At 53.5% G+C, this 22,538-nt stretch overlaps 8 protein-coding genes across 8 annotated transcripts; 4 read left to right on the top strand and 4 right to left on the bottom strand.

Annotated features, from left to right (window-relative positions):
- Window positions 1–3,325: 3,325 nt before the first annotated feature.
- On the top strand, window positions 3,326–4,513 carry SPSK_06371 (uncharacterized protein; the record flags this gene model as incomplete). The annotated part of the gene is made up of 1 exon (XM_016733077.1): window positions 3,326–4,513. The coding sequence occupies one exon, from the start codon at window positions 3,326–3,328 to the stop codon at window positions 4,511–4,513; it is 1,188 nt and encodes a 395-aa protein (XP_016592411.1).
- Window positions 4,514–5,536: 1,023 nt separating this feature from the next.
- On the top strand, window positions 5,537–6,667 carry SPSK_06411 (uncharacterized protein; the record flags this gene model as incomplete). The annotated part of the gene is made up of 3 exons (XM_016733117.1): window positions 5,537–5,756; window positions 5,857–6,249; window positions 6,399–6,667. The coding sequence occupies 3 exons, from the start codon at window positions 5,537–5,539 to the stop codon at window positions 6,665–6,667; spliced, it is 882 nt and encodes a 293-aa protein (XP_016592412.1).
- A 1,229-nt stretch (window positions 6,668–7,896) lies between these two features.
- SPSK_06323 (12-oxophytodienoate reductase) lies at window positions 7,897–9,183 on the bottom strand (the record flags this gene model as incomplete). The annotated part of the gene is made up of 1 exon (XM_016733029.1): window positions 7,897–9,183. The coding sequence occupies one exon, from the start codon at window positions 9,181–9,183 to the stop codon at window positions 7,897–7,899; it is 1,287 nt and encodes a 428-aa protein (XP_016592413.1).
- A 636-nt stretch (window positions 9,184–9,819) lies between these two features.
- SPSK_06346 (FAD dependent oxidoreductase superfamily) lies at window positions 9,820–11,049 on the bottom strand (the record flags this gene model as incomplete). The annotated part of the gene is made up of 1 exon (XM_016733052.1): window positions 9,820–11,049. The coding sequence occupies one exon, from the start codon at window positions 11,047–11,049 to the stop codon at window positions 9,820–9,822; it is 1,230 nt and encodes a 409-aa protein (XP_016592414.1).
- Window positions 11,050–11,581: 532 nt separating this feature from the next.
- On the top strand, window positions 11,582–12,483 carry SPSK_10707 (short chain dehydrogenase reductase; the record flags this gene model as incomplete). The annotated part of the gene is made up of 3 exons (XM_016737009.1): window positions 11,582–11,926; window positions 12,002–12,375; window positions 12,444–12,483. 3 exons carry the CDS (start codon window positions 11,582–11,584, stop codon window positions 12,481–12,483), a joined length of 759 nt encoding a protein of 252 aa, XP_016592415.1.
- Window positions 12,484–14,219: 1,736 nt separating this feature from the next.
- Window positions 14,220–14,731, top strand: SPSK_06690 (CBF/NF-Y family transcription factor; the record flags this gene model as incomplete). Its single annotated transcript, XM_016733391.1, has 2 exons — window positions 14,220–14,247; window positions 14,337–14,731. The coding sequence occupies 2 exons, from the start codon at window positions 14,220–14,222 to the stop codon at window positions 14,729–14,731; spliced, it is 423 nt and encodes a 140-aa protein (XP_016592416.1).
- Window positions 14,732–15,342: 611 nt separating this feature from the next.
- Window positions 15,343–16,980, bottom strand: SPSK_06197 (uncharacterized protein; the record flags this gene model as incomplete). The annotated part of the gene is made up of 1 exon (XM_016732904.1): window positions 15,343–16,980. The coding sequence occupies one exon, from the start codon at window positions 16,978–16,980 to the stop codon at window positions 15,343–15,345; it is 1,638 nt and encodes a 545-aa protein (XP_016592417.1).
- Window positions 16,981–18,609: 1,629 nt separating this feature from the next.
- On the bottom strand, window positions 18,610–18,945 carry SPSK_06763 (KREV1 protein; the record flags this gene model as incomplete). Its single annotated transcript, XM_016733460.1, has 1 exon — window positions 18,610–18,945. The coding sequence occupies one exon, from the start codon at window positions 18,943–18,945 to the stop codon at window positions 18,610–18,612; it is 336 nt and encodes a 111-aa protein (XP_016592418.1).
- Between the last annotated feature and the right edge of the window lie 3,593 nt (window positions 18,946–22,538).

Raw genomic sequence — 22,538 nt, forward strand, 5'->3', positions numbered from 1 at the left:
TCCAGGACGGGCGCCGAACACCAATCGTGAAAGAAAGCGCGGTTGGTCTCTCAAACGAGAGGAAACCACAGGCCACGGCGCTTTGAGCAGTTGGTGGCTTTGAAACTACATTGGACAGTGCAAAATGACGTTCGGTGCTCGGATTCGCTGTTGGTACTGATAGGAGCTTGCCGGAGAAATGGCACACAGGCTCAACAGGGTTCCAAAAAGGGCATATCACTAGGTTGTGGTACGGCTGCACAGATACACTCACAGTGTCTGAGTCGACCCATGCGCATGGCTTCATATAGTACGGTGCGCAACGAATTAAAGCAAAAAACAACAACAGATACAGTGGGAACGAATGAAAATACGTACTCTGGTCCGTAAGCCCCCTTTTTTCCTTCTATGCTGCATCTTGTAATACGGAATAAGGGGGTGCGGTCCTCATCAAACGGGGATTGTTTTGGTGTCGATAACATGTGGTGAAAGATAAGGCTATGGAGACGAAACGGGGCACAGTCCGTACGAGAGCTATTTTCACATCACGCCACAATCTGTCACACTGGATAAGAGCATACTGCCCTCATAGGACTATTCCAAGTGGAAAAAGATGAAGTAAAACGCAAAAGTAAGAAGAGTACAACATACAACATACACACTTCTTCATATCTCGTTTGCCCGACCAAGGAAAATTGTGGCAGGCGGCAAATCTCCCTTTTCGGATTACTATCTTATCATAAGCCACCTCAAGCCCTTGTCTCACTGGCAGTTTTGCCTTACTCCGGGACTCATTTCCTCAGCTGCCCCTTTTGGTCGTCAATATTCGTGTTGCCTTACTGAACAATGTTATCACACAGGGAGCCCTTGCATTGCCAATGTCGTCCGGCCCAGCGAGGCTTATCTGACTGGGTTCCTGGCCACTCGGAGAAGCAGGATCTACTGCCGGTCTTCATACCTTTTCAATTCATGTGCCCAGTCGGCCGTTTGTCGTGCCTGTAACGTAATTGCAACTTCAATGGTGTCTTGTTTGCTTGAGCCAATAAACTAGAGACAAGCAAAAAGCTTCATCGATCGCCACTTCTGTCCTACCTGATATCGGCGCTCGGCAGCCCTGATACACGATATTCAGAACCATTGAGAATCACGATGTCCCGAACACCACCAAACGGGCAAGAGGATTGGTTCAAAGAATACTTCACGACCGAGAGCATAGTCACTGAGACTGCATTGGTATCACGGAGGTCCCAAGAAACGTCTTTTGATACTTTTCATGTATCTCGGGATTTGATTTCATATCTTTCTGGTTGTCAGTATCTGAAATTTTCGCCTCCTCTTGTCTATCTTTCCTCTTTTTGCTTTGCTTCTATTTACCACATGACATTCCCTATCAGACAGCTCAAAGCCGGATGCCCTGATCACCAGCACCCTTTTCGGTTCCTCTACCTCAGATAGGAAGTTCAATCCACCCAGGACAAAAGGAGAAATTGAAAACGGGTCACAGGAAACCCGGGGAAACCGGGGGCGGGTCTTTTCTCGATTTCCTCTGTCCTTTTTCTATCTTACATTTACGCCTTGTGTGTTTTCTCCATACGATATGAAAAGACCATCTTTGACCAAACAAATCACTAACACGCTGCTCCCTGTTATCTTCAGCAATGATGCAACGTGTCTTGAGCATGGAAGCAGGCGGCGCTCGCTCTTAACCGATCAGGACAATGCTTGTTATCTCGCTATCATGATGAGGTCGAGAGACAATTCAGGAGAACAAGACGGAAGGGGCAAAGAGACGGGGTTGGGCCACTGATTGGCTTCAATAAACTGCTCGTTGTTATCTTCGTCAATTTCCCATCTACAAAAAAGGCTGATCCAAAAGACAGATACCAACTTTGGATTACATTCGGACGCTCCCAAGGAATATTCCCATGTCCTATACAGAAGCTGGCTCTCGAGGCCTTTCCCCTTTGACTCGACAAACGCCTCAAAACCTGTCCTCGGCTGGAAGTCGATATTCGACCTTGTCGCTTAAAATGTCACAATCTAATTTTGTTAACAAGACTCGAAACAAAACCTCACGTTGACCTGGACTCAACACGACCTAACACCTATTTTACACTCGACAATTCTTATCTTCATCCATTCTTCAACAACATCGACTACACTACACGTACCTACATTCTCTCAGTACGCATATCCCACAGTGGCCATTCATTGGACACTTCATCTTGATCCCAACCCCAGCTTCGACATACTTCCAATCGTTCCAAAGACGTATTTTGGATGTGATGTGAGCTCGGTAAACCAGATATCTCGTACAGCAAACCTTCCTTTTGTATGGCGAGCAAAGTGCTGGTACACCTACGAAGCATTTTGGAAGCCAGCCCATGAATCAAGGTAAAGCACGTAGCTTCTACGTGCAAGCCAGTAAAGGCGGTGCATGTGAGAGACAAAATTGGTAGACGCATCTCACCCTTTGTGTTTGTTTCTGAATCTCAACCGTGTCGGCCTCCAAGTCGAGCTGGTTTGTCCACTTGTCGATATGTACCCCGTCATAGTTGTACAAATTTGGTAGTAAAGAGCCACAGCTCTTGGATTTTTGCCTTACCAGAGTCTTCCCTCTTCAGAGACGCATCGTTGTACATCGTGCCATTACAATCCAAACCCTACGGCTTGTGCAGATCCTCAACCTTCTATCACCTCGACTTGGAGCGTTTGTCCACAGTAAAGGCAACCCCATATCAAGATGTGACGGATGTGATGTGTAAGTGAAAGATGACAAGGGCATGTTTGAATATTTGTTGGTTAGAGAGTATTGTTCGCTTGAAATTGTTTCTTTAATGTTCTTCTTTTACGAATACGCGAATAAAGGAAATCAATATCAAAGTCAGCAAAAACGTGAATTTATTTATTTATTACTTTTTAAACAAAAAGAAAAAGAAATGTAAAATGGACGAAACCAATCAGAGAAGAAACCTGCCTCTCCGTTAAATAGCAAAACTTAAAAAACCTTTTCAGCCTTGCTCGTGTAAGCTGTTTTCTAACGGTTCTGCCCTCACCATTCCAAGAGTAATCTTGAAGGTGTGAGTGCGCTCGTAGCCTTATCAGGGCTAGTTTACTTATCGCACTGCACGTCGGCTACTTTTTTCTGGGCCTGTTTCTGCCAAACCCTGAGACTCGCGGACCCCTGCAAATATAGTGGCGAACCGCGCATGATTGCCCCAAGTGACGTCTTGTCGCGATTTGTAGGTCAAAAAATCCAAAAAACGTGATGATGCAACACACCTAAGCTCTTTCTCGATCTTTCCGCTTGGGCTTCCAAGCTTTTTCTCCCACATCTACCGGCCTCATGCTCTTCGCTCGTAGTTCCCGACACATCCTGCGACGGCCACGGCCGCAGACCTCTGGCCTGCTCAGCTTGAGCTTGCCCTCGTCGTCAACATCGTTCTCGATCACGTCGCCCTCATCTCCCTCCACCCCCACACAGACCTGCCGCTCCTTTGTGTCGGATGCCGATGTCGACAAGGCACGAACGTACTGCGTAAACCAGCTGCGGTCCGGCGATTACGATGCCCACCTCGTGCGCCATTTCCTGCCCCGCGGCGTGCGTGACGCCTATTTGGCCCTGCGCGCGCTCAACCTCGAGCTGGCCCGCCTGCCGGAGACGGTGTCCAACCCGACGATTGGGGCCATGCGCATGCAGTTCTGGAAGGACGCGGTGAACAATACCTTTGATGGCCAGCCGCCGCGCGAGCCGGTGTCGATGCTGCTGTACGCGGCGCTCGCTGGGCTGGCGGCGCGTGAGGGCGGTGCGGGGAGCAGTTTCAGTTCCATCCGGTTCTGGCTGCAGCGGTTCATCTCGACGCGGCAGCAGTACATGGACAACCGGCCCTTTGCGAATATGGCGGCCCTCGAGGAGTACGCCGAGAGCACCTACGCGACGCTCATGTACGTGACGCTGGCGATGCTGCCCCTGCGGTCCATGCACGTCGATCACCTGGCGAGCCACATTGGCAAGGCCTGTGGCATTGCCGCGATCCTGCGGGGCATTCCCGTGCTCGCATCGCCCCAACCGCCGCCCGGGGGTGCTGCACCGCACTCGTTGCCGCCCCGCAACCCGGTCCTCCTCTTGCCCCTGGATATCCTGGCCGACGTGGGCGTGCGCGAAGAGGACGTCTACCGCCAGGGCCCTGCCGCGCCAGGCCTATCCGAAGCTGTTTTCCGGGTGGCGACGCGGGCCAACGACCACTTGATCACGGCACGCGAGATGCTCAAGAACATTCGAGCTGGCCAAGACCCGGGCCACGACTACGAGCACGAAGGCGAGACGGGCCACACCTACGCTGCTGAGGACGGAGAGGGCGGGCGAGACGAGCTACGGGCGCTGCAGCGGGGATTCAATGTGCTGCTCGAGGCCATTCCTGCCCAAGACTACCTGACGCGTCTGGAGACGGCGGACTTTGACGCGTTCCGTGTCAAGAGTGGGTGGAAGCTGCCGTGGTCACTCTACCGTGCACAGTCGACACAGAAGATATGATGCAGCAGTCGACGGCCGCTAGATACGATCACGGACGGGGGTAATAGGAAGGAAAATGGCGACTCTACACGACGAAGAACACGTGTTTGATTCTTTGGTGTCCAGTAGTAGAGGGTAGATGAAAAGCTGAAAGGCGCTCACAGCGCATCAATGAAAAATAGACAATGGGGACGAGGACTCCAAAAAGCAAGATACCATGGCGAGGCATTGTACGATATTCACAAAAGTCGAAGGCGTTTCCTCAGCGACGATGACAGGCTAGAATAATGACACACCACACACAATCACGCCCCTGCGTTTTCACACACAGATGGGCAAAATAGGAAACCATGAGGTAGTTGAGGCAAAGGAAGGTGCACGCAAGACAATAAAAAGGGAAGGAGCAACCGGCAGAACGACGAGGCAAGAGCACAAATATACTAAGACGGTCATTCGCTGCTGCATTGTTCTTTGCCGAAAGTACAATCTGAAAGCACCCATACAGCTTAAAATATAAGTAGACAATTCTGTTTGATTTCTAGGTGCTCTCTTTTCAGTTCTTTCTGCGAAAGAGGAAGTCGCGATGGAGGTAAAGCGAGGACACTCGCAAGTTATTGGTCACGCGGCCATCTACGCAGCACCCGCACCTTCCTCGCACTCTCTCAGACCTACCTCATCACGCATGGTGAGTTGCCACTGCTTCGTGGCTTCCTATTTTGTCAAGAAACTCCCATTGCTCCTTCCCTGTATTCTGTTATTGTTGCCTCTGTTTCTGGCCAATTTTCCAACTCCCGTTGCTGTATTTATTCCCTCCCTCACCGTGGGCTTCGTCTTCTTCCTCCCCTTCCTCTTTCCTCCTCCTTCTCTCTCTGTGCTCTTCAGTCACTCTTTCATTTCCTCTTCTTCACTGATTGGTTCTGCCATACCAGCTTCTTCAAGGGCCAAAACATCGTCGATGACAACATCATCATACTTCCATATTGTCACATATTTGACATTATTGCACACTTCTCACATCTTGCTATACTTCTTTCAACCAACGCCATGACTTCGCAGAATCCCACCGGGCCGCTCGAGAAAACCGCCGACAGCATCGTTGTTGACGGCCAGGAGTTCCACTTGGTCACTCGCACGAAGGCGGCCACTCGGGGCCCGACCAACCTTGGAGCTGCCGGACCTCTCGAACCGGTCGCCGCGGAGAACCGTGTTCCTCAGGACAACGGGGGCCCCGTTTCATTCGTCTCGTCGACCAATACCTTGAAGAGTAAGCAATCGTCCATGGCCATTCTTCAAATGCAATATCCATTTCATCTTGTCACGTCAGACCGACGCAAGCTGACGATTTCCTTTTCGTCACGCCATAGGACAGAAGACGGGGTTTGAGGCCGTGCCATCGCAGCCCTCGTCCTATGTGGCCATGCCAATGAAGACGACGGGAATCACCAGCGGCCCTCCCCCGGCCCCGCCCTCGACCCCGAACGTCAAGCAGTCGGGATTTGCCGAGGACAAACGCAAATGCCCGGTCGTCCCCATCGAGCCAACGGTCATTGCGAAGCCAAGTGCCATTCGAGAATCGCTGCGTACCCATTTCTGCGCTCCTTTTGATGGAAGCATGTTCAAGACCTACGCCGAGATGCGCGGTGGCGCCGGCGATATCGACGACAACGACAATGCCAATGCCAACGCCGACGGCTGCAACGAAAAACGTGAGCGCGAGTTCGTGCGGGCCCCATCGTCGGCCCCGCAGACGAGTACCGGTGCGTCGCCAATGCCTTGTAATGAAACTGAAGATGACGAAGATTGGATGTTTGTGACGGGAGGCAAGTCTCCAATTGCAACGAGCCACTTGGGCTAAACAATGTTTTCTCTCCTTTTCTTTTCGTTTTCTTTTTGAAATCAAATTTAGATGCTCCAACCGACGACAATCAAGAGCTTCCTTGGCCCAAGGGCACGCTTTGGGACCACAGTGTGTCATACCAGACGACGCGGGAGGAGACGGAAGCGCGTGAGATGGGGGAGGCAAGCGAAAAGCTCGCAGAGCTCGAGCGTACCATGGCCAAAGAAATCCAGGCGATCAAGGAGCTCAAGGAGCTCAAGGCGCTCACAATCAAGGAGCTCGAGGCTCTCAAAACACCGGAGCTCGAGGCACCCGTCGCGAAGAAGCTCGACGGATGAGATTGCGTGGAAGAAGGAGGATTGTGAGTGTTGCAGCAGCTCTCTGGTACGCGGGCGAGGTGGAAATACGGTTGCTTTCTTTGCACATTTCTGTTTATGTTCATATCATGTAGGCCCAGACGGCCCTCATCTGATCGGATACGTGGATATCACGACTTCACTTCAATCTGTGTTTGCTGCTTAGGAGTCAAAAGTGGACTTTATTCTCTTCAAGGACAACTTGTCATTTGTTTCTATTTTTGCTTCCATGGGCAGGGGGGTATATGCAAAGTTATAGGCCAATTTCAACTCAATCGCAACGCAATGAAGGCACACATTTTACAAATGTAAATTCTCTACGCAGCGGACAAGAAGCGAGTAGGCAAGTATGAAATTTGTATCTCTATGTATGTTTACAGAAAAGTAGCTGTGGTCTGACATGGAGGCCGTCAGGTGACAGTCAGCGAGAAAACTTGACCTCAACAAGAACACCCGCTGTCGACGACTGCTCAACATGTTTGTTCTCAGTGTTCTTGATATCGCCTCACCGTCAGAATGGGGACCGCCGCACTCACGGCCATGACGTCCCCCAGAAACCTAGAGTCTAGGCCTCAAACACCCCAATAGGGACATCACACTATCAAATAGACCCTGTACAGCCCCTATAGCCCTGTAACGGTCCCCGAGATCGCCTCGCCTTTGCGCGACGCCGAGGCGCTGTACCGGTTGGTGACGGCCAAGGCCAAGGAGACGAAGTAGAGGGGTCTTGGATGTGTATTTGGACAAATTCTACAAGTTTGCAACAAAGGTTTGCCATTACCGACTGTCTTCCGGGCGAGGGAGACTGGCTAGGTAGGTCACGTAAAGTCTCGGGTTTCAAGCACCTCCTCGCATTGTCAAGCCGTTTTGGTTAAAGCCAGCAAAAGGCGCAGAATTCACTCTTTTCTGACAGGCTCTGTGACGTGACCCTTTGCTCATTTTTTTATTTCACTTTTTTTGTAATATTTTCCATAACATTTCCCCCCCCCCAAGTAAAGAAAGTCGAGCGAGGAAGGCACAACTGGCACAAACCCGCCGCTCATTGGCTAGCTCAGTCCGTTATTGCCTAAACAGGAAATTTACTCAATGGACCTGTGTTACAGTGGACATCAACGCTACACGCTCCTGCCAGCTAACTGAACGAAGGCCGTAATTACTCGTTCGCACTTGTTCTCACAATACACTATCTCCTGCTCTTTTTTCGTCTCTTGTCACCCTGTTTCTTGTTTTGCCTTGGCTTCCTCCTCTTCCACCCACGTCGGATAGTCCACATAGCCGTGCTCACGCACGCCGTCCCAGCTGCCATACAACCGGCTACGGTCAACTGCCGCCAACGGTTTGCCGAGCCGCAGCCGTTCAGGCAGGTCGGGGTTGCTGACGAACATGCGAGCAAAGGCCATAGCGTCCCATTTCCTTGGACCGAGTGCCGTGCTCTCAACATCTTGTGACGACGTCCACCCGCCGCCGCAGACTATACAGGGGATGCCGGCGGCGGCGAGGATGGCGCGGAACGGCTCGTTCGAGATGGGCAGGCCGGGCTGCGTGCTGCTCCACGACGTGCGGAACGCTGCGGCCGTGGCGGCATCGGCATCAATGCGGTCGAACCGCGGCTCGATAAAGTGGACATACGACAACGTCTCGCCGGCGGCAGCCTTTCCGTACCGCTCTGCCAGTTGGTCACAGAGATACGACCACGTCTCGACCCGCTCGTCGCCCCTCGTGCCTTGGTACAGCCCCGCGGGCTCGAGCCGGACACCGACGTTGCCAGCGCCGCCGGCGGCCTCGACCACGGCACCAATGAGGTCGAGCGGGAATTTGCAGCGTTTCATCAAGGACCCGCCGTAGGCGTCCTCTCGCAGGTTCAGGTTGGAGTGCAAAAACTGGTCCAGCAGGTTGCCGTTGCCGCCGTTGATCTCGACCCCATCGAACCCGAGCGCCAGGGCGGTGCGTGCCGCTTGTACAAAATCGGCCGTCGTCTGTGCAATGTGGGCGTCTGTCATGGCCGTCGAGGGGAAGTCGGAGTATTTCACCTTTTCTTTCTTTGCGTCCCTCGTTCGGAAGGGGTAGGTCGCCGCAGGATCGTCCCACGGCACCGAGCTTGCCGACACATGCGTGCCCGGCCCGCCCGTAAAGTGCGGAATGGTGGCACGGCCGGCGTGCCACAATTGGGCATAGACAAAGCCGCCACGGGCGTGCACAGCATCCACGACAGCCTTCCAGCCGGCATGCTGTGCGTCGTCAAAGAGACCGGGGACTTGAGGCATCCCCGAGGCTTCAAGAGACGGCGGAATGCCTTCAGTGATGAGCAGACCGCCGGGAGATGCGCGCTGGCTGTAATACTGTGCAACAACGTCGTCGGCGAGCCACACGTCTCCGGTAGTTTCGTTTGTCTGCTCGAACAATAAACCCCGGTTGCGTGTCATGGGCGCCATGACAACGCGGTGGCGGAGTTGGATGCGGCCATTGGCGATGGCGAGCGGGGAAAAGAGTGTGGACATTGCAGGCGACGGCTGTCGTCAAATGCTGCGGTCTAAAATATAAGCAACTGTTGAATTCTAACAGAGAAACTGACTTAAATTGTTTTCTACGTCCAAGTTATTTCGCGACGTCACTCCTCAAACAAACACGGATCTACTTATTGAACCAAGCGCTAACTGCATGCATAGTCAAGAGTCTCCTGCCAGCTCTTGCGTGCTTCTGGCCAAACATGGCGAAACCGATACCGGCCAACGCTGCAACAAAAAAGCACTGAAGTGTGCTGGAAAGGTTGCGAACAGAACATGTTGCTCCGCACGGAGCAAAACACGCGAGCACACCACGGTAGAATCCGATAATGAAGGAAGTGACAATGCAGCCGACGTCAATTGAAACTCTTCCTTTTGTGGCAGATGAGGCAGAAGGCGCTTGTGCGTGGCCAAAGTTGGTTGCACCGACTGGCTATCCTTTGGCACCGACAGCGATGACATATTGACAAGGCCAGCGACTTGGTATGGCTCGTGGTTGGCCAACTTTGAAGTTGTCAATCCTGAGGAGACTCTGTCTCTTATGGGTCATTTTCTATAGTTCTAGACATTGTATGGTTTACTGGAGCCGTTATGGACAATGAATAGAGGGTGCCTTCGCAGTCGTCATACCTAATGAAAACCGAGTCCACTCACGTCCGCACTCAGAGGCCGTCCCTGCACCATCTCTGCCAGAACCATACCCGTACCGGGTCCCATACTGATGCCCCACGGCCCGTGACCTGCCGACGAAAACACGCCACCGTTGCCACCGGTCCTGCTGTCCTCCACTGTCGTTTCTTTCAGTTTTTCATCTAGCAACCGCAGCACCAGTGGTGCTCCCCACGGCGTCGCCGGGCGGTGGCACAGCCCTGTTCGCAGCACTTCCACGTCGTCCTCGCCCAAGATGCGCTTGCACGTCGCCAACAGGTCATCCAGCTGGTCCTGCGACGGGACAGAGTCCGTGGCTGTTGCGGGCAGCGGGATTGTCGACGAGTTGAGGCCGGCCAGGTACAGCGTGCCGTTGGCACGACCAAAGATTTCGGGGCAGTACTGCATGGGACCGCCGGCTGCGAAGAGGGCGAAGCAGGGCATCGCGCCGGTCGGGTCCTTGGCTTGGGGCTGCACCACCAACGAGTGCCCGGCGTAGTTGTGGACCGGCAGCGGCCGCCGGGCCGCGTCGTCGGGGAACAGCTCGGCAAACACGTGCGGCGTCCAGCAGCCCGCCGTCAGCACGAGGCGCGTGCAGGCCAGCACCGTCTCCTGTCCCTCCTGCTCGATCGTCACCGACGCGAGCTTGCCGGCGTCGTCCTTGCCCACGCGCACAGCACGCGCCGGCTGGTGCAGCTGCACACCGCGCCGCAGGCCCTGCTCCAAGAAGTACTCGCAAAACAGCTTCGGCTCCACTTGGCCGGCCGTGCCGTCGTCGGCCAGCACCTCGACATGGTCGCCCGCCTGCCGGCGCAGCCAACCCGGCACACTCTTGTCTGCGCCCGCCAGCGCCGGCGCGGCCGTCGACCGACTCGTCCCTTGCCGCAGCCAGTCCTCGCCGCGTCGCCCGCCACTCGCGCCACCGGGAAGACGATAGCTCAACGCGGTCGACAGGGCATACCCCCACCGTGCGGCGCCGTTGTGCTGTGCGGCCAGTGCGGCGTGCTGGTCAAACGAGAGGGCGGCCAGACTGGCTGCATCGGCGGCCATCCAGTCGCGGGCCAGAAAGCCGCCGGCGAAGCCCGACGCGGAGGCGAACAAGGTGTCTGCGGTCTCGACGAGGTGGATGTCGCCATTGCCGGTGTCGTGCTCGGCCAAATAGTACGCTGTCGACACTCCGACGATGCCAGCGCCGATGATAACCGTCGCCATCCGTGCGGTGTTTATTCGATGCGTATTTTGACCGCCTTGGCAATACACGAGTCGAGTGGGAAGACAACGGGGAAAGCGACTCGGGTGGGAAATGGTAGTTGACAAACAACCTCGGAAAGAATGTGAAGGATTCGACAAGGCCGACGAACGAGTCAGGATACAGGATATGCAGGCACAAGTAAGAATTGACGATGGAGAAGGACGACACAACCGAAGGACGGAAGGGAGTTTTACTAAGGTCGGTCACCGGAGGGCTATTTATATTTATTTACACGGCGAGGGTAGGGCGAAAAAAGTACTTATAAAAAGAAAAGGAGCTACGCCGACGCCGCTTTCTCACGCCTCTTTGAACCCCACACTCTATCGAACCGTTCAGAATCGACTTCCAGCTCCAAAATTTGACTCCCGACCAAGACAACCAAAACAACAACTAAAAGCTACAACCAGGAATTAACAGTCAGGAATTGACAGTCCACACAATCCCACCTCACATGCACCGAGTACAGCAGTACAGCACACCACGACAATCGCCATGAGCAAGGTCGTCCTCGTTACCGGCGCCAGCCGCGGCATTGGTCTCGCCGTGGCCCACCACCTGCTGGCTCATTCGCACAAGGTCATGCTCGTGGCCCGCGCGGCGGAGCCCATGGCCGCGCTCCAAAAGGCGTTCCCGGACCAGGTGGCCTACAAGGCGACCGACGCCACCGACTACGCGGCGTTGACCAGCACGGTCGACCTGGCCGTGTCGACCTGGGGCCGGCTCGACGGCGTTGTCATCAACCACGGCGCGCTGACGCCCGTGCAGCGGCTGGCCGATGCCGATCTGGATGCGTGGAAGCGTCTCTACGACATTAACGTGTTCAGCGCCTTGGCTTTGGTAGGTGGCCCTTTTTTTGTGACGCGCGAACACCCATGCTCATGCTCATGCTCATGCTCATCTCACGCTACGCAGGCCAAGGCTGCACTGCCCGCCCTCCGCGCCAGCAAGGGCCGCATCGTGCTCGTCTCCACCGGCGCCAGCAAAAAGGGCTACGCCTCGTGGGGCGCCTACGGCAGCTCCAAGGCCGCGGCCAACGCGCTCGTACAGCACCTGGCCGTCGAGGAGCCCGACATTGTGTCCGTGGCCGTGGCGCCGGGCCGCGTCGACACGGACATGCAGAAGCAGATTCGCGAAGAGGGTGCCAGTGGCGGCATGGACGCCAAGGTGCTGGCAACGTTTGTCGATGCCTACGCGGACGGCAGCCTCAGCCCACCCGAGAAGCCGGCCGAGGTGCTGGCGAAGCTGGCGCTCGAGGCGACGCCCGAGCTGTCTGGCACATACTTCAAGTGCGTTCTCCCGCCCCCCCCCCCCCCCAAAATTCTACAATGTCCCCTCTACGATGCTAACAGAATAGCTGGAACGATTCGCACATGGGGGCGTATCACTGGTCGTAGACAGTACGGAGGATGTTACAAGTTGCGAGGACCGGCCGGGGACGACGAAGACTGATGAGGACCTAGACGTTCTGACTATGTTAGCATTGGTCTTTTATCATGCTGCGAGTTTTTATACGATAGGAATAGACGACACAACAAGGCAAAGAAGCGCATCAGTCGAAAGATGAAAAGCTCATTGATAGGTATCCACATGTAGTTTCGGTATTAGCATGGAATATCAAAGTGTTACATCACGCGCGCTCCGTTGCCCTGTTGTCGTGTGTGTGCTTTGTGTGTATCATGTTGAAGGTCTTACATTTGACGTTGTCGAGGATTTGTGTCAAGTTTGTTGCTTAGGTAGTGGAGTTTACCTGAAGAGTAAATCTTGGTACAAAGTTAGCGTTGGCAAGCACCAAATGCAAACTGACCCAAGGCGAGGGAGGAGCCGCAAAAGCAGAAAGTGAAAAAGATCAGGAACAAAGGTTTTTCTCCGTCATGAAATGTCGGTATTTGATAGTACATAGTTCGAGCATCATGTAGACTGCGAGGCGATGGAACACGAGAAAGGAAAAGAGCATACCACATGAACGTCTGCAAACGTCGAGAAACGTAAAAGGGTCTAAAATGTGTTTCCAGGTAGGGCATCTTTTCGAAAGTTAGCAACAACGCTCAGCTAAGGCTGGAAAGAGGCACGTCGAGAAGAGAAGAGCCGAGGACAAGTAAATGGAAATGGCCAGTATCAGAGACGTCCGTTTGGAAAGACAGTGTCAATCACCATGGTTAAGTATGCCTGGGGCGACGAAAAGCTCATCATGTTAAGGGCCAGTGGAGCGGACAGGAGAGGGAAGCGAAGATGGGCGAAAGGAGAGAGATAGGAGAGGGAGCGCATACTGACCAGACACAAAGAGTATTCACAAAAAAGAGTTCCAAATATCGCGAGTTGGCGGAATCGCGAGAAACAGAAAGTAAAAAGCAGACGAGGCAGCATTGCAACGCTTGTTCCAACGTCAGGCGTCCGAAAAGGAGTGAAGAGAAGAATCGACTGTGGTCAAAAATGTGAGAGAAGAAGGAAATACAGAGAGAAGAGGATTTGGCTGCAAAAGCCTTTTGTAGCTGGCGAGAAAAAAAAGAATCCCATAAATTAAAGTGGGTCGTCTCAGGGCGGTGAAGCAATGTCCTAAGAACTCCACTGCCTTACATAAGGATCGCGCTTGTCTGTTTATTTTCTGCCCCTCCCATGGCCAAAGAGAGCTTTGGCTATTTAAGTCCTCCAGGGTCAAGCATATGAAAAGGCAGAGGACCCGCCGCCCCTCGCCCACCTTCTACTTGCTGCAGACGTCGAGACGTTCCGAGGACAGCTCGGACAGCCAACACCAACAATCACTTTAGCGTCGCAGCTCCAATTCCATTTACAAAAACAACACGCCCAACATCCGCATCAAGAGAACGAATCATACGCTAAATCCTCCCGCATTAACGACCATCTATCCCTATTCTGTCGACGCGCTTTGTCACTCAACGTCCGTCTGGTCAATTAAGAGAGTGACAAAGTATTATTTCAGAAAACAACGTACCCGCAAAGAGACCTCGCTCTCATTATCCGGATCATCGCCAAATTTTGCGAGACGAAGCCTTCGAGCTGTCCACGACATACAATCAAGGCGTTCTGTCTACATTTCTTGAGCAACAGCTGCAGCCAACTCTGCACATTTCCGTTTATGTCGACGTTACAGTCACACAACCATCACCGCACAATGTCTGACCACGAAGGCGATTTCGGCGGTACGTCCTCCCATATATATGCTGCCTCCCACTTGCTGCCCTTTTTTTCTTTTTGGTCCCCCCCTTGTTCACACTCTAACTGTCGGCAGGCAACGACGACCTCTCCCTCCCCAAGGCCACCGTCCAGAAAATCGTCACCGAAATCTTGCCGCCCAGCATGGGCGTCGCCTTTTCGCGCGACGCCCGCGACCTGCTCATCGAGTGCTGCGTCGAGTTCATCACGCTCATCTCGTCCGAGGCCAACGAGATCTCGGAAAAGGAGGCCAAGAAGACGATTGCCTGCGACCACGTGACGCGCGCGCTGGAGCACCTGGGCTTTGCCGAGTACGTGGGCGCCGTGCTGGAGGCCGCGCAGGAGCACAAGGAGGTGCAAAAGGGCCGGGAGCGGAAGGCGGACAAGTTTACGCAGAGCGGCATGACGCTCGAGGAGCTGGAGCGGCTGCAGCAGGAGCAGTTTGCAGAGGCGGCGATGCGGCACGGATAGGCGGCGGCGTTTGTGCGTGTGGTGGTGACATTTGTTTTGTTTTCGTCCAGCATCGTTCTGTATTTTGGCGTTTGCGTAATGGCGTTTCGGCTGGGCGGCAATGGTGGTTTTTGCCCTTAAACTCTTACTGCGTTCATCTTCTTGTACAAGCACGATTCACTCTACCTTACTCACTTCTCAACATTCACAGCGCATGAAAACTTGGTATTACAAAAACGGAAATATATTGGCGGTATACAACTAAGGAAAAGTAAAAAGTGAAGTAATCAGGGAGTGTACACGTGCATTCTCGTTTGAGAAACTGCAGCAAATCCAAAGAAGCGTATGTTCAAAGGACAGGGTAAAATATGGAAATGGGGTAGTCGAGAAGGGTCAATAATAAAATAAACGCCAAATCTTCATCTGGTAAGAGACGAGATAAGAAACGTAAAAGAAAACCAAAAGAAAGCAGGCAGGCGCAATGAGATAGGAAATAAAAAATACGCATGTGTGTGTTTGTGTGATGTGTTGCGCTGGGCAGCTGTGTAGTGTTCCATAAACAAAAAGGTGTTCAGTCTGCTATCGTATCCATCAAGATCCACAAGGTAAAAAAGAGGCAAAGACTCTCCGTTTTACGCAGAGTTCGACTTTGTGTTGTCGTCCTCGTACGGTGGCAGCTCCTCGGTCGACGGAGCAGCCATCAGGCCAGCCTTCTCCTCGTCGACGGCCGCCTCGTCGCCGTGGCGGTCAACGGCAGCCGCAGCAGTCTTCTTGCTCTTGCAGCAGCGGCGGCGGGTGTGAGCGACAGCCTTGCGACGGCACAGCACACGCCACGCGCCAGCCACAAAGGTGCCGACAGCGACACCAATGATGCTAACGGCAATGCCGGCAGCGACGCCGAACAGGATAGGCAAGAGAATGTGCGTCACGAACTTGCGGGCCAGCTTCGCCCAGCTATGATGGCGCATCAGCTTGTGGTGGCGGTGGGGCCTGTCCTCGTGGTTGTCGTTCTCGTCGTCCTCGTCGTGGTGGTGATGGTGGTGGTGATGGTGGTGACGGTGCGGCTTGTCCTCGTCGTCGCCGTCGCCCTTGCCGCCAAATGCCTTGGCCATGGCCTTGCCGGCGCAGCCGCCACGGTGCGCCTTGATGCCGGACTTGATCAGGACCTTCCAGCGGCAAAGGAAGTTGGAGCACGCATCGAGCTGCTCCTTGAGCTCGGCCATGCGGTCTTTGGCCGGGGAGGCGGCGATCACGCCGTCGCCCTCAACGTCCACGCGCGCAATCATGAGGCCGCTCTCGGGCGTGCGGATCAGATGAATGTTGACGGCCGGGATGCCCCGGATGAACTCGCCATTGACCTGGATGATCTCGAGCGACAGCGTGACAGCCTCCATGCCGTTGCTCTCGTCCTTGCCGACGGCCTTGGTCTGCATGGCGTAGCCCAGAGGCACCTGGACGAGGTGCTTGCCGTGCTTACCGTGCTTGCCGTGCTTGCCGTGGTGTTTCTTCGGGTGGAAGTCCTTGCCGTCCTTGACCTCCTTGTGCCTCCAGTGCTTGCCCTCGAAGCCTTCGTCGTCGGCGTGATGCTTCCGGTGGCGCTTCTTCAGCTCCTCGCCGTGGTCATCGTGCTCATGCTCGTGCTCATGCTCGTGCTCATGCTCGTGTTCGTGCTCGTGTTCGTGCTCGTCCTCGTGCTCATGCTTCTCGTGCTCATGCTTTTCGTGCTCATGCTTTTCGTGCTCCTCATGATGCTTGCCCTTGTGGTGCTTTCCCTTGTGGTGGAAGTGGTCCGGCGCCTGCGTGGCCATCAGGCCGTCGCCGTTGATGTCGACGTTGGGGTACACCTCAAAGTGGTTCACCAGCAGGTGGTCGCCGTCGGCCTGGTGGTCGATGTTGAGGAAGAGGTTGATGTGGTTGTCGACGTTGGTCAGCGTCACGGTCTGGCCGTCTTGCGCCGTCTCGCCATTGTCGTCCTCCTCGTGGCCGTGGCCATGCTTGCGGATCTGCATGGAGCAGCCCGGGCAGGGCACCTTGACCTTGGTGAACTCGTGGTAGAACGGGTTGGCCATGGCTGCCGGGACGACGGTCCCAATCTTCATCGCGGGCGGCGCGATTGCCATCGCCTCGCGGTTCTTGCCGCCGTGGTGGCGGTGGGGGTCGTTGCCGCGCTGCGACTGCCGCTCAAACTCGACATCGGTGGGCGGCGGGAGCAACAAGGCAGACGCCGTCGACGACGCCAGCGCCGCGGCGAGCAGTGCCTTGGGCAACATGGTGGTCGGTGGCCGGTGTTTGGTGATCTGTGTTGTGAGATCTGGCAGGCAGTTACAGTCGATGCCACCAGCCAAGACTTTTTTAATGTCTTACACGAGGTGCTCGGGCGATCTTCAACGATGGAAAATGGAGTCGTTCGATCTCGACATCGAAATCGGATCGGGCGTGGGCTGGGCGAAATCGAGAGACGAAAATACAAAAAATCGAAATCGTTTGGCGATGTCAAAAATAAAAGAAAACGGAGAAAATGGAAAGACGCAAAGGAATGCAAAAGAGTCCGAAGACATACGAGACAAGAGGGTGTGAAAGGGAGGCGAACACAAATACGGGAGTACCATTACAAGGCAGCCGGGTTTGGATATGGGACATGCCACTGGAAATTGGGACATGACGAAGCCCATCCTCCACTGTTAGCGCATTAAACTGGAGCCTACGCCAGCGACTGTCCTGGTTTTCAGTGGGCAATGGCCAGCCCTGCGGCATGGTCGGAACACCCATCATACGAAGCAGTGACCCCACCAGCCAGGGGATCCTGACGTGGCTTTGGGCGTTACGGAATTGCGTGGCATGGACCCATAAAATTCCATGCGCTTACCTAAAACAGGCCGCACTAGTCTTGTTTCGGGCCTCTCACTCTGCCTTTGTCATCCATTCAGCCCCTCTGATTCGCCCAGTGCCAAGAAATTGCTGTTCTGTTCGGTGAGGAGGCATACGTAATCGATGCCTCAGGCCAAAAATGCACAAAACGCTCGGACCGATGGTTGCTTTGGAGTAGCATTTTCTGAATGAGTTGCACGTGCGCTGTCACGAGCTCAGCTTTTGTTTACTTTCTCCCGTTCTGCCCCATTCCAAAGCCAACGCTCCTCTTGCACTGTCGCATTTGCTCCTTTAAGGTTTTGTTTTCCCGGTTGTGACGGCATACCAATAATGCATGGCCAATAATACAGGCACCGGGTTTCCCAAAAAATATATTAACGAAACACAAAATTCTACTCCTTGCATTTTCCATGTGCGCATCGTAAATTGCCTTGGGATGCACGTAACCGTCCCATCTGCCCGCTTCGGTTGCCGGGCGATTTTCTAGAGGGCTGAAAGACTCAACGAAACACGAAATTGAATTCCATGGAGGCCATGCATTGGCTATAAATAAAAAGAATCAGTTCGTGTTCGTGATGATGTCACGTGCATTGAAGCCACTCAGGTGCAGGAGACCAGGTTGTTTCACGCTTCATCTCACGTTGCAATACAAGTGTCGACATAGAAGTCACTGCTGAGGAAAGTAAAGAGGCTTGGAGAATTGAATGTGAAATAAAGTCAAAGAAAAAGTTGCCCAAAAGCCCGTCTAAGTCCGTGGCGTCGTGCCTTTGCACTCCAACATTGTGAAATCCAGTGTAACATGTCTGCTTCCCTTTTCTTTCTGGCTTTTTGGCGGCTTTGCGCCGTGCCTCCTCTTCCTTTGTGAACCCAAAAAATGTGTTTTTGTTTTGCCCAGCCCAAAACTGATAAAATATCAAATGACACAATGTCGATCCAGAAGCAACAAAAAAAGTCCAAGTCATGACAGAATCGTAACGCAAATGAAACAAAAATATTAACAAATAAAAGTAGCGCTCCACTGCCCAAACCGTTCAGAGGATCACACACCGGTGCCCCGTCTCTCGTCGACGCCGCCGGACCCGGCGACTTGACGACGGCTGGTGCTGTGCCATCTTGTCCTCGACCTCAAACGCCGGGTCTGTGTCTTCGCGCCGCAGCATCTGACGACAAAGATCGACAAACACCTCGTCGACGTTTGTCCGCGTCCGCGCGCTCGCTTCGTAGTAAGGGGCATTCCATCGCTGTGAGAGTGTAAAGGCTTTGCTCCGGCTGACGCCGCGCTGGTCCTCGAGATCGGCCTTGTTTCCCACAATAACAATCGGTGTGTTTTCGTCGTCCTTGACGCGGATGATCTCGTCTCGGAGCATTGTCAGTTCGGAGAGCGACGATGGTGACGTGATACTGAAGACAAGTAAGAAACCTTGCCCTGTCTTCATGTAAAGATCTCGCATAGCCACTACTTATTGTTAGTATTTTTTGATTCCTCGATCAAAGACCAACATTTGCCACAGGTACATAATTTGTACGTGGTCTTCACTCAAAAAAACACCCGGTGCAACATGGTCTCAAAGCCCGTGCCAACGGAACGGGGCGTGAGCTTCACGCGGCGTCACGCATCACTACAGAAGCGTATGGGTAATTTTTGTGGGCCGTAGTCAGGACGTACCAAATTGCTCGGTCCCTGCGGTATCCAAACTAAAACACATAGGTTAGTGATTCCGTTGACGGTACACAACGCCGGAAGGCAGAATGAGGGGCAAGAGGGCACTGCTCACATCTCTAAGACAATTTGTCGTCCCTGTACGTGTACCATGAGAAGTGGTTAGTGTCTTCGGCTGTCTCGTGCTGGGACTCATTTCTTGTCACGGTAGCTCGCAGCTCGCAGCTCGCAGCTTGCGGCTTGTAATTGAGAACGACTCACATCAACGGAGACCTGTGTCCGATACGAGTCTTCGATTGTCGGGTCGTAGCTCTCAATCCATTGGTTGTGGACAAACTGGGCTGATGTCGGACAACACACTTGTTAGTACAGCTGAAATTGGAGGTGCGACGAAACGGCAAGACAGCCACGTCTTTTGGGCACATGCAAATACGCCTGCGCGAGCACATGGTGCACATGTCCAAGCTTTCGGTCATTCTGTCTTGAGAATATCCCGCCAGCAATGGCCAATTCTTCTTCACAGGCCAATCCGAAAATGCCCACCGGATGCAAGTGCGCCCTGAAAGGCACAAAATCACACGCGAAAAAGGCCAAACTCACCTGTCAGACAACTCTTTCCGACGCCACCTAACGTTGAAGTCAGCGCTTAGGCCTCGAGGAACACACGATTGGGGTGAATAGGTGGCGAGATCAGTTCAGGTTGCCTGAAAGCACAGAAGAAGACGATGATGTGCCGTAGGTGGGTGAGCGCAAAGTGGGAGAAAGCGCATATGTGGGCATGCGTACCTGCGCCAAGAACAACAATATGACATTCTCGACTAAATGTTCATAGCCATTGGGCATCAGCAAATGTGCTTCAAAAGTGGCTTGCATGTAGGGCCCGAGTGTAAAGATGTGCATGGAAAATTCAAAAGACAGCGCGTCTCTGATGCCACTTACCTGGGTTGGTATCGAGGAGCCATGGCTGGAGATGTGACGTGTGGTGGTTCAAGAGCCGTTCCTCTGAATTACTTTTCGTTTTCGAGTAACCCCCACGCCAGTTCAGGCCGTGGGTCGCTTTCGTTTGCGGGTGCCCAACTGGTCAATGCGCAAAACCGTTGTAATCAAGGGTGAAGAACGGCAGAGTCGAGCTCCAGGTGGAGGGTGGACGCCAATAAGGATATTCAAATTTTTCTGCGAGTTGCAAAAAGATGCATAAGATACGTCGAGGCGTGATACACGCGTCGTCAGTGGTGCCGTGAGAATGCGAATGAGGTTGGTATCGCTGCCGTTTGATTTTCCCCAAAATATGGAATGAGATCAAAATATAAATAAACGTAATGTGGAGAATTGTCGAAGCAGGGTACGGAGCTGGCCGAGAAGGTGGTGTGGGGTGAGCGTGGTAATGGAAGCCAAAAAGGTACAGAGTAGAGGAGAGATATGAAAGGATCAGTCGAAAAGGGGACCGGAAAAAGAGAGAGGGTCCAAGAGAAAGAATTGGGAGAGGGAAACGAAAGCAGCCGTTTGAGGCCTTTAATAGTGTCCCAAGGATTGTTGTCGGCACAATGGCGAGAATGGGTGCCGTTGCGTGTGAGATGCAAACTGGTGTGTATGCATGAGTATGAGAGACTGATGGAAAGTCGGCGTTGAGGCGCGTGTCAGATTTATTGCGTTCCGGGAGTGCAGGGCAAGCCAGGGCGTACGTTCGGAGTCGGGTCTCAAAGAGGAGCTACTTGTAGTAAGTTTGGCGGAGGTTTTGAGGCACACCAGTGCAAGGTGGAGGGAATGGATTGCAATGAACGAGGCAAAAACTGGCTCAGGTCGCGAGAGCGAGGCAAGTAAAATGGCAGGAGAGCGTGTGGTCACGGCTGAGAACGCGGATGACTGGAGATGAACAGAAATGAAAAGAAGGAGAAAAAGGAAGACAGATATATCTCAGCAAGGTAAGGGCGCTGAGTCGGTCTCAAGCTTGGTCGGCCGTTGTTGGTCGTAACGTTCCGACTTGTTGTGATGACATGTGCTGTATTTTAGCTGGCTGAGGCGAGGCGGCAAGAGAAATTAAGTCATGAAACTCAGGAAGGAGAAAAAAAGAAAAAAAGAGATACACTTTGATTTCTCTCTAAGACAGGCCCAGACAGCTAGTAGGAACAGGGGTCCAGTGATCGGCCCCGAAAGACTGGTGACTGGAAGCGTGAGGCGTAAGTGGAGAAGCAGAGCTAAACGGCTGAGACGGGCGAGACAGGCGGGTGGAAGAGCGGCGCGCGGCGCGTGTGGGCACACAGCGAGTGTATGAACAAATCAGTCGATGGTATGCGGAGCGAGAGTGTGGGAGTGAGACTCGGACACCGTTTGGTGAGCTTCCAAGTCGCAGGCCCAGCGATGTTTCAGGACGATATGGATGAGTGGCCTCGCTGGAGTTGGAGTGGGAGCCTGGAGCCAGGCAGGGGAGCTGGTCTTGTTTTGTTGACTGTTCTTGGTGTCTTGTTTGTGCTTCTGTCGTACGTGGTGTTTCTCGACGTTTGTTGTCGGGTTGGCGGTGCAATTTTGTCTTGATTTTGAAGGCAGAGCTCTCGTTATTGTTGATATTGCTGGCTCGGTCGGTGCCAACGGGAGAGTGAGTGAGCTTGTAATATTACCCGTACCATACCAGGCAATTATAAAAGGTGTGGTTAGTTTGGTCAGGAGTCTGACGAGGCGCGATGCGTAGTCTTTGCACACACGGAGAATGTGATGGACGAGACATAAAAAGCGGGAAGCAAACGAAGCACGGAAATGGCAAGGATTGCAGGTGGCAAGGTGAAGCTGTATATTTGGTGAAGGGCAGGGAGAAAGAGGGACAATAATAAGACCCCAAGACGAAGAAGGTGTTGGCCAAAAGGGAAGGAAGTTGTGGAAGGTAAGAGCGAGGGAACCTCACAAACTATTGTCCTATGTACGCCGTATTGCGGATGGTGCTGGGGAAAGGCGGAAGGTACGGACTACACATGGACACCTTGGCCGTGGCAGGAGCATAGACGGTCGGCGTGCTGCTTCCCCTTGCTTGGTCTATGGCCTTTTTGTCAATTCAAAGTCGGTCGTTCCTTCTTCTTTTGGCAGGTTTTCTTACCCCAGATAAAAATGATTTCAGCGCTACGAACAAACTGTCATAGTGGCGGCCAGCTGTCGGATTAATTCTTTGCTGGTAAATGCAACTATGGAGTACTCGTACACTGACAGTTTTGGCCCGTCGCCTCGTCAATCTTTCCCGATCAGACCTTTCGTCCGCCACCCCCCCTCTGTCGGGGTCGCGGTTAAAGCTGCTGCGAGTTGGTAGAGGATGAA

Source organism: Sporothrix schenckii (assembly GCF_000961545.1).
Source record: "Sporothrix schenckii 1099-18 chromosome Unknown Cont38, whole genome shotgun sequence".
Lineage (NCBI taxonomy): Eukaryota > Fungi > Ascomycota > Sordariomycetes > Ophiostomatales > Ophiostomataceae > Sporothrix > Sporothrix schenckii.